This window comes from Gymnoscopelus microlampas (genome assembly GCF_963454915.1).
Source record: "Gymnoscopelus microlampas genome assembly, chromosome: 10".
In the NCBI taxonomy this organism is placed as follows: Eukaryota; Metazoa; Chordata; class Actinopteri; order Myctophiformes; family Myctophidae; genus Gymnoscopelus; species Gymnoscopelus microlampas.
This window is the reverse complement of record NC_139947.1, coordinates 16,373,951-16,384,141: the sequence shown is the minus strand read 5'-3', so window position 1 is coordinate 16,384,141 and position 10,191 is coordinate 16,373,951. Positions and strand designations below refer to the sequence as shown.

General features: G+C 41.3%; 1 protein-coding gene across 3 annotated transcripts; it reads left to right on the top strand.

Moving 5' to 3' along the window:
• Positions 1–230: 230 nt before the first annotated feature.
• Positions 231–9,828, top strand: wdr13 (WD repeat domain 13). 3 transcript variants are annotated; one of them, XM_084069722.1, is made up of 10 exons: positions 231–286; positions 1,758–1,847; positions 2,390–2,621; positions 4,573–4,682; positions 5,014–5,144; positions 5,458–5,765; positions 6,609–6,789; positions 7,088–7,229; positions 7,839–7,957; positions 8,423–9,828. In XM_084069722.1, exons 2-10 carry the CDS (start codon positions 1,807–1,809, stop codon positions 8,605–8,607), a joined length of 1,449 nt encoding a protein of 482 aa, XP_083925848.1. In that variant the 5' UTR covers positions 231–286; positions 1,758–1,806; the 3' UTR covers positions 8,608–9,828. The 3 variants fall into 3 exon arrangements, with proteins under 3 accessions (XP_083925848.1, XP_083925849.1, XP_083925850.1); XM_084069723.1 differs by having other exon boundaries at positions 253–289; positions 1,724–1,847; XM_084069724.1 differs by having other exon boundaries at positions 268–286; positions 1,680–1,847.
• Positions 9,829–10,191: the final 363 nt, after the last annotated feature.

Genomic DNA, 10,191 nt, shown 5'->3' with positions numbered 1-10,191 from the left:
AAAAAATCCGGGTTTATGTAAGTTATTTGTATTCTTTGGGTGGAGATTATATATAATAATGTTAATAATAAAACATTAAAATTAAAAAACAGTGAAACGTAACCTTTGGTACACATTTTTTTTGACTAAGCTATAAAGCACGTGGATCATAATTTGCGCTGCACTCCGTCAATCCCCATGATTTACACATCAGCGCAGCGGAAAGCGGTCGCTTCCTTTACCTCCTGCCCGTGTCACGTGACCTGTCAGGAAAAAAAATCAAGCGATGGAGAAATGCTAAAGGAAGGTGAGTGTCTGATTTAAAGCTTCATTCCTGGATGTTGTGTCCTCCTGTCACCGTCCTTTCTGAGACACGGCCATACTGCACCAGCATGTCAAACATATCTAATGACAACATGTTCATGAAAACCTTAAGAAATGTGCTCGTTTTATGCACAAGGAGTAGGCTAATGATAGTGTGGCTAGTTGTGTTAGCTGTCCGCTGGCCTTCCCTTTGCTCTGGTTACATCTGGTTGAATGCTTGTTATTTATACCCTATATCTATCTCTGTTATAAATGTATCTGTTATATCGTCTTATATCGTGTGGTATGTTGTTATATCGTCTTATATCGTTCGTGTGATATATTGTTATAGCTTCTTATATCAAATGTTATATGTTGTGTCATGTCCTGTGAACATGTTGTTGCATGTTAATATCTTGTGCTTGTTTTATATCTATGTTGTGTTATATCATATGATAGAACATGATTTATTTCAATTCAGGTGAACTAATGCTACATAGAGAGAAAGAGATGCATTTATTTAGATCCATAATAGGAAATTATCTCTGTGTCAGAGATCAAAACAGATCATAATGATCACTGACACACCGTAACAATACAGTTATTATTATTACAGTTATCATGAACATGCAGGGAGGGACACAGCAGATGCAAGACCTAGCCTACTGTATATACAACACATCACGGCACACTTCACAAATTAGCACTTGAAAGTTTAACTTAAGTGAGCGAAGTATGGACACATGATGACATATTAAACGGACCATGATGACATACATTTAATATGTCAAGTATGGACATGGCATATTAAACAACATACCATCATTGATTGATTGATTGATTGGTTGATTGAATATTTTATTAGACAGAAATGTAAAAAAAAAACCAGTATAACCAGTATAACTGGTGTACATTTGCACCAGTAGGCCAGTTGTCAGTCATGCTAGAGCATTGTAATAACATCCTCTAGCAGCTAGAGGATGTTATTCACAAATAAGATGCTAGAGGTAGAGGTTTCAATTGGATCATCCTGATGGCATATTGATGAGAAAGAGATTAGGTTATGCTTATGTATTTATGGCAATGCCATCTACAGGCAAGGATATTTGGTATAGAGGGTGAAAGGACAAAGGAGGGGGCTCCACCAGCAAGTGCAGACATCTGGGAGACGCCATACTTGGTCCCCTGTTTTCTTTTCCCTCCACCAAATCTCTTCCCTGAAAATAGCCGATCTACAAGCTCACAACGTGTCGTGTTGTAAGCTTGCATATTGGCTATTTTTGTCTATTATGGCATGCCGAGAATACTGAGAATAAGGACACTAGGGTTCATGTGGTTAAGCATCGTTACTTGACTTGTTTTCTTTTTTTGAGGAAGTATTTCATGTTTTGTCATAGCGGCATGGACTAATAAGTATGGACAACATCATCCTCCTCGGGTGTGAGACAGTGACAGCTGTCTGTTGTTGTTGACAGGGATCTGCCCCTGGCAGTGGCTTCCTGTCTACCCCACAGTGCTTGAGGAATGGCTGCCGTTTGGCAGCAGGTGTTGGCAGTGGACGCAAGGTGAGACTCAACTCAGGCAGCAGGATGGATGTTTTTCAATTGATTGTAATTGTTTATAGCTCAGTTGTGATTTATAGGCCTGTCACAATTATTACATCATCGTCTAATCGCACTTCTTTTTGCATTATCATCATAATCGTTTCCATATTGAAAGATTTCCAAATATTAAAAAAGCAGAAATAGCAGATCTACAAGCTTACAACGCGTCACTTCGTGACACGTTGCAAGCTTGTAGATCAGCTATTTAATTTCTGCTATTTTTACATGTATAAAAAATATGAAATATGTCAATAATTTCTTTGTATATTTCAGTTATTTGTCATATCTGCCCTGCGCAATTTTTGATTAAGAAGCCTAAAAGGCTTCATATGTTCCAATGTTCAACGCCAAACACACAATTAAATCGTTAATCGCAATTATTTGAGTGACAATTAATCGTCAACTTAAATTTGTAATCTTGGCAGCCCTAGTGATTTATCGTTTGTGTATTTGTAACTTTCCCCCCCTCCCTTCTCCTCCCTCCCGCCCTCCTCCCTCTGCAGGTACAATGCTTACCGCACGCCTACGTTCCCACAGTTCCGCACGCAATACATCCGGCGGCGCAGCCAGCTGCTCAGAGAGAACGCCAAGTGTGGCTTCGAGCCGGGTCTGCGCAGGCAGTACCTGAGGCTGCGCAGCCAGCTGCTGGCCCTGCGCTACGGCCCGCTGTCCGAACAGAGCAGCTTCAGGGCCAGCAGTGTGCGCAGCTCCCGAACCACACTGGACCGCATGGAGGTCAGACCCCCAGGGAGACGAGGGAGAGAGATAACAAATGACTTGATTAGATCTACCTGAGGAGGAGGACCTGTGATTGTTATTAGGGCTAGGCTATACGGACAAAATTAAATATCAAGTGATTAACACCAGGAAAAGACAACACTTATGTCATGACACAATATTGGATTATCCCAAATCCCAGATGATATCTAGTCTTGTATCACGATATTGATATAATATATTATATAGCAATATCATTGCTCAGCCCTAATTTGATTTATGACCTGTTACTTCAGTATTCTAATCCTGTCTGCCATGTCAGTAATCTTTATCGGATTGGAAAGTGAGAATTCCTGACTGAATTACCTACTTTATATACAGTACTGTGTGAATAGACATCTCAGTCATGCTGCCGCTGATTCACCACTTAATTCTTTGTCAAAAATACTGAAAATAGCTGATCTACAAACTGATAGATCTGCTATTGTTTTTAAGTTAAAATTGATTATATATTATACACAATTCAATCGATTAGTTTGATTAACTGTTGCACTCCATTGGAGTTTTGTAGTTTTTTTGTTAAGCTCTCAGCAAAATATGGCTAGATTTGTTAGTTAATGGTTATATGACTGTGGCCACATTAAAAGTATACAGATTCTGTGATAATCGTAGCCCCATCTGGGACATCAGCACTCCCTAACATTGCTTTGTGGTTCGGCCATTCCCCGTAATTCCTGTGGTTATTAGGGTGTTATTATTATACTGTCAGCATGTTCTGCTGGAATTACTGAAGTAATAAGGTAACAGTTGCTGTACAGTTATAGGACCTCCTCGGGTAAAACTTTTCCTGTCAGAATTGGGCTTAAAAGACCTGGAACTGATGGTGTAGAAATGCAAATATAATCACATTATATTGATGCAATTTGTGTTTGACAAAGTACAATGACTAGACGGGCTGATTGAGACATGAGAGCCATGTGTGCACAAACTGGACTTCAATGGCCACTTGCTGTCACTGCGTGTCACACATGCTGGCTCTGCACTCACATGAATCTGAGCAGCTTGGTTGAAAGAGCCTGAGGCATTGTTCATGTTTAGGGAAGCATGGTTGTCAACTCCACAGTGCATGGTGGTGCACTCTCAGTGGTGGAAAGTAACTAAGTACACTTACTCAAGTATTGTACTTAAGTACAGTTTTGAGGTGCTTTTAATCTACTATACTTCTGCTCCATTACATCTCAGAGGCAAATATTGTACTTTTTACTCCATTACCATTAGAGGTTACTTTGTCGATTTATATTATTATTAAAAAACATACATTAACAAATTAAGCCCTGTATTATACTTTGTCTATTTGGAAATATCTGATCTAAAGCTCACAAGCTTGCTATTTTCTAATAAGTTCTTAAAAATAATGTGTGAAATGGGGCATTCATAATACGTATTTAAAATTTTGACTACTGGCCTTTAACTGATAATAAAGTATTTGTATGTTGTGGTATTGCTTCTTTTAGCTTCTTTTACGTAGTAAGACATCGTAAGAGTACTTCTTCCACCACTGTGCACAGTGCACACTGTACCAATATGTTACTGTTGGTTCCCTCTTCATTCACATAACCACATTAAACCCAGGCGTCCCTATTTTGGGCATGTCATTAAAAATGTTCAAAACTGTTTTGACAACAACGCTCACAATGTGTCACAAAATTATGAAAGTTTTGTGATTTTCCCCCCAAGAGTTTTGAAAATAGGGAATGAAAATGTACTCAGATAGCAGACTCAGAAACGTTCAATATGTTTTCGAAAATAGCCGATCAACAAGCTCAGTCAGAGCTTTTAGAGCTGCTGTTTTCAAAACATAGAACGTTTTTGCCTATAATGACATGCCCAAAACAGGGACGCCAGGTTCAAAGTGGTTAAAGCTCATTCCATGAGGTTCTTTCTCTCTCTCTCTGTTTCTTCTGGACAGGACTTCGAGGAGGACCCTCGTGCCCAGGGTGCCCGTGGTCACCGCCGCTCTGTCAGTCGAGGTTCTTACCAGCTTCAGGCCCAGATGAACAGAGCCGTCTACGATGAGAGGTACTTTGGCCGGCCCCTGACACGCTTCCATACAATGGAATTGCATTCAGTTAGTTGTATTTGTGCTTTGAGCTGTTGCTTTCTGTTATATTTGTTGGCGAGACCTGATGAAGACCCTTTGCGGTCGAAACATTGCCTGAAACTATTTAATAAAAAATGTTCTACTGGGAGATAACGGTGTGCGGACTTCCCCTCTTTTCCCTGTATTTATTGGCGGTAACTGCTCATAGTTGGATCACATTCGAATATTCATCATGTTGCCAGGCCGTGGTTATAAGCCATATCGTACTGATTATATGCTGCTGCCGTTGTTGTTCTGTGTGTTGTGCAGGCCTCCGGGCAGCCTGGTGCCCACCTCGGTGGCAGAGGCTAGCCGTGCCATGGCAGGGGACACGACCCTGAGCGAGAATTATGCTTTTGCTGGCATGCACCACATCTTTGACCAGCATGTGGACTCTGCCGGTAAGCTAACTTCTTTTACCTCATGGCTCTCTGCAGGAGGCCAACCGTCTATAATAGGTCAGTCTGTGTGTGTATGTGTGTCTGGACATTTCTTGTGCACACTACCAGTAGACCAACTTAGTACCTCACGTTTGAAATATTTAACTTTAATTTTATGATGGAAGTTAAAAGGGCTCGGATCGGGCTGGAACCTTGCCCAACCTTGCCGTTCTCATGTGGATCTTGACATTGCCATGATTGTATTTTTAAAGCACTGCCAATTTGGAATGCATTGAGTATCCCTTTGGTCGTGTTCTCCTTTTTTCTCGCTTAGTTCCACGGTTGCAGTTCGCCAACGATGACAAGCACCTGCTCGCATGCTGCTCATTGGACGGCACCTTGTCCATCATGACTCTGTCCCCGCCCCCACCCAGTGTGAAGGTGATCCTGAAAGGCCACGGAGGTCCTGTCACAGATTTTGCCTGGTCCCTCAGCAATGACGTCATAGTGTCCACATCACTGGATGGGACACTCCGTATTTGGAATACTGAAGACGGGCGTTGCATCCGTGAGGTCAGAGACCCGGAATCCAGCGAGCTGCTGTGCTGCACCTTCCAGCCCATGAATAATAACCTTACTGTGGTGAGTAAGTTGTACTGTAAGTAGATCCCGAAAGATGCAAATGTTTGGGGCCGTTCACGATTTTGGAGAGTCCTAGACCACCTGCTGCTGATGCTTTGACCGTCATTTTGTAAAAAAAAATAACCAAACAAATAAATAAAAAGAAACACTAGTAACTTTTTGATAGATACAAAAAAAAAACACATAAAATTATATATTTTTGAAAAATGTTGGTTTCCTAGGGCGTTGTGGGCATCACTTCCTGTCGATTTGATCCCTGATACCTGATCAAATCGACAGGAAGTGATGCCCACAACACCCCAGGAAACTTAAAAATAACAAATATATAATAACACATCAGCTGCATAAATACTGATGTCTTCAGAAAAGTAAAAGAACGGCCGATATAGCTGTATACTATAGTATAGTAATGTTACATAAAAAATGTGAAAGGGAGAATTGGTTCCTTATGCTTTAGGTGGCACTGACTGTTTGTAGATGATTCATTATGATCTCATATCACAGCAGTTTGATCTCCACACCCCCAGCATGACGATACACTCATACAGGAAAACAGTCTGTTGGCTCACACACGGCCTGTGGGAGGCTTGCAATAGTGCCAGTTGGTGTGCAATATGTTTAAATTCACTTTATAAAAGGGAACTAAACATGGATGTGAAAATGGAGTAAGATGATAAACATCAGAGAGATATTTAAGTCTATATCCCTAGTCTAAACAATCATGATAAGGCTGCATTGTCACTGAAAACCACTCATCATCCATGGCTTGTTTTCTTTCTTTTTTAAGGGAATTACCGTACTTACTTTTTGTTAATGCGGATGTCCCTCCTCTCTGTTGTACAGGTGGGAAACAGCAAGCACCACCTCCAGGTGGTGAACATCTCCACGGGTAAGAAGGTGAAGGGAGGTTCCAGTAAGCTGACAGGCAGAGTGTTGTCTCTGTCCTTCGATGCTCCGGGGAGGATCCTCTGGGCCGGCGATGACAGGGGAAGCATTTTCTCCTTCCTGTTTGACATGGCCACAGGTACAGTCGCCATATGAACCTGTCAGTCATATACGGCTGAAACAATGAATAATTTAATCGTTTCAGTCCTGAATTATATTCAGGCCTGCAACGTGGCTTTCAAGATACATGGAGGACACACTGATTCCCTCTTTAGGGAATTGATAGATGGAGTAATCGAATAATCGAAAAGATAATTGACAGATTAATAGACTATTATTTGTTGATGGCAGGCCCAGCGTAATTTTAGTTTGTGAGTTGAATTGTGGCCCTGGTTTAGAGAGAGCCACCAAGTTGATGGTTCCTCTCTCCTCCACAGGGAAGCTGACCAAAGCCAAGCGTCTGGTGGTGAGTGAAGGCAGCTCCATCTGCAGCATATCTGCTCGATCCTGGATCAGCCGTGAGGCCAGGGACCCCTCGCTGCTGGTCAACGCCTGTGTCAATAAACTACTGCTGTATAGGTCAGTCCACACAGCCTGCAGTTATCACACACCTGCTAATAGAATGCATGTTAGTTTTTAAACAACTTTAACCCTAGTGTCCCTATTTTGGGCATGTCCTTATAGGCTGAAACTGTAAAGAATGTTTTAAGCCAAACTACAAGCTCACAACGCGTCGCAATGCAACAAGTTATGCAACGCGTTGTGAGCTTACAGATCGGCTATTTTTGCTATTTGTTGTATGACAAAGTATATAGGGTTTAAGTGGTTGACTAGTGTTTCCACATATGCCATCATCATGGGATTTCAGTTTGACCTTCATGGCTAAATTATCCTTTGTCGCACGACCAACAATAATGACGTATTATGAAAAGGGTGTTGACGTGACACTTGTCGTGCGAGAAAGTATAAATGATCCATTTTCAACCAGGCATTCCTATTCTGGGCATGTCATTATAGGCAAAAAGTAAAAAAAATGGCTAAGTAGTTGAACTATAAGGTCAAACGCAATGCAACGTGTTGTGAGATTGTATATCTGCAATTTGTGCTAGTTGTCGTACAATGAAGTATATAGGCCTATGTGTATGTGTTTTTTTTGTGTTTATGCGCTTGTGTTGGATTGGATTGCAGAGTGGTGGACAATGAAGGAACTTTACAGCTGAAGAGAAGTTATCCCATCCAGCATGGTTCCCAGCACGTCCACAGCATCTTTTGCCCCCTCATGTCTTTCAGACAGGGAGCCTGTGTCGGTAAGCACATGACTTTTTTAAACAAATGAAGTCAGCAAGGATGGCTGGATGAATCCATTGCTTCCACAGCAACGCCAAACCGACCTCGTAACAGAGCATAATACGGAAGTTTGTTTTCGCAAAACGAAATGGAGTATCAGTATTTAATATCCAGCCAGCAAGTGGTCGTTGACAATAGGAAATTGTGCATACAGATGATTATATCTGCAGAACAACTATGATGAATTTAGGAAGAAATGTCATTATATTAGCCCAATTGGAGCCAAGGTGTCGTGCAAAAACACTATAAGCTCAACGCGTCGCACCGTGAACTGCTATTTTAGCTATTTTAGAAAATCAATTATTATTTTTTTTTAATTTTTTTTTAATGATCGCATAAATAATAAATGAGTTTGATTAACTGTTGCACTCCTAGTGGTCATACTCCTCCTCACAGTGATTGTCTTCATCCTCTCTCTTCCCCAGTGACCGGCAGTGAGGATGCATGTGTGTACTTCTTCGACGTGGAGCGCAACGCCAAGGCCATCGTGAACAAGCTGCAGGGCCACGGGGGTCCGGTTCTGGATGTCAGCTTCAACTGCGACGAGAGTTTGCTGGCGTCAGCCGATTCCACCGGCATGGTCATCATCTGGAGGCGGGAGCAGAAATGATTTGACCGACCGACCAACATGCTTCCATGCAGTGCACACACGAAAGAACATTTGTGTGTCATTCCATAATCCGTCCAATTGCAAGTCTGTAGATTTGTTTTTCCCTTGAATGTAAACAGGCTACATTTGAACCGTTATGAGTTGCAATGAGGTAGAAATCCATCCATATCCACGTCTGTATGTTTTGGGATTTCTACGGGGTGGGTCTGAGAAATGCTCACTTAACCCGGTGGTTCTCAAAGTGGGGTCTGGCGACCGCCAGGGGTCCTTTAGGGGGTTCCAGGGGGGCCCCAGCTACATTTAGGAACCAAATGGACCCTTACAGGTCTGTAGCTCCAAGAGCGTACGTACGCTCTCTGAGTTATGGGCGCCTAATTCATACAAAACTGGGGGTCCTTGAAATTAAAACGTTTGAGAACCACTGACTTCACTTAACCACTTGAACCCTAGTGTCCCTTTTCTGCATGTCATAATAGGTCCCTCAGCAAGACAGTGAGGTTCAACATGCTCAAAGTAACAAAGGCAGCTCCAGCCAAGAAGCAGTTCTAGGTGTGAGATAACTTTGCTTTGCATTTTTTAGGTTGCTTTTCAGCGACTTGTTTTATTGTGCTTATGAATCGGCTAATTTCACAGTGAACTGATTTGGGATAGAGGGGGGGAAAAAAAGAGGGGACTAAGTATATAGCCCTGGGGGACCGCGGTCAGTGAAGTACATAGGGTTGAAGTGGTTAAACTGTGTCTGCGAATTTGCTTTTCAACATACAGGAAGATAGTGCTACTAGCATGCATGAGCGTCGTCTCTTATGGTCATCACTGAAATCATTTGAAGAAGAGAATGAAAGGAAACTCTGCTCAAACGCATTCCATCACAAGACACTGACGGGCCTCTGACGTAGATCTATTTAACTATTTATGTAACTGTTTATCAAGCAGTGTAGTCGTAATAGACCGTCTTCTGTCCTTTTTATTCCTGCAGTTGTCTTTTAGGCAGCCAGGTGTGTTTCCATGTTTGCTGTAACATGCATGGCATTGAATTCCAGAACCAGTTCTGGCATATCAGACTGGACATCAATCAAGAAAAAAAGAAATGAGTGTGTATGTATGTGGGTTTGTTTCAGTGTGTTTGTGTTTAACTGTGTGTGTGAGTGTTATTCTGGTCATGTTGGTTGCACATTAATATATTTAACAAATGCACACACTGAATAAACTACTGTACCTTTATCTGCAGTCTTTTGTTCACTGATTGTCTCAGAATATATTGTCATTAAAATGTAATTAGTTAACATTCTGAAGGTTATAATGTCATATGAGCTGACTTTCCAACTCCAAATTGTCTTTTTTTAAGTGGCTTTCCCCCATACAACTAGAATTGTATATAGTTGGGAAATTTTTTTGTACATATCAATTGAAAACCTGTGGCGGTTTTATCAAATTAGAACTTACTGTAAGTCACAAATTCAAGAACACATACATATGTATATTATAATAAGGGTGCCACAGTTACCGTAATTGAACTAATCGATGTTATTGATTATAACAAAATCTATTTCAATTAAAAAATACAATTCCTTTAGTTTTAAAAAA

Coding starts and splice junctions, on each gene's coding strand:
- wdr13 (XM_084069722.1), top strand. CDS start 1,807: ATGGCTGCCGTTTGGCAGCAGGTGTTGGCAGTGGACGCAAG. Junction 1,848..2,389: donor GTGTTGGCAGTGGACGCAAG/GTGAGACTCAAC, acceptor CTCCCTCTGCAG/GTACAATGCTTACCGCACGC. Junction 5,145..5,457: donor CCAGCATGTGGACTCTGCCG/GTAAGCTAACTT, acceptor TTTCTCGCTTAG/TTCCACGGTTGCAGTTCGCC.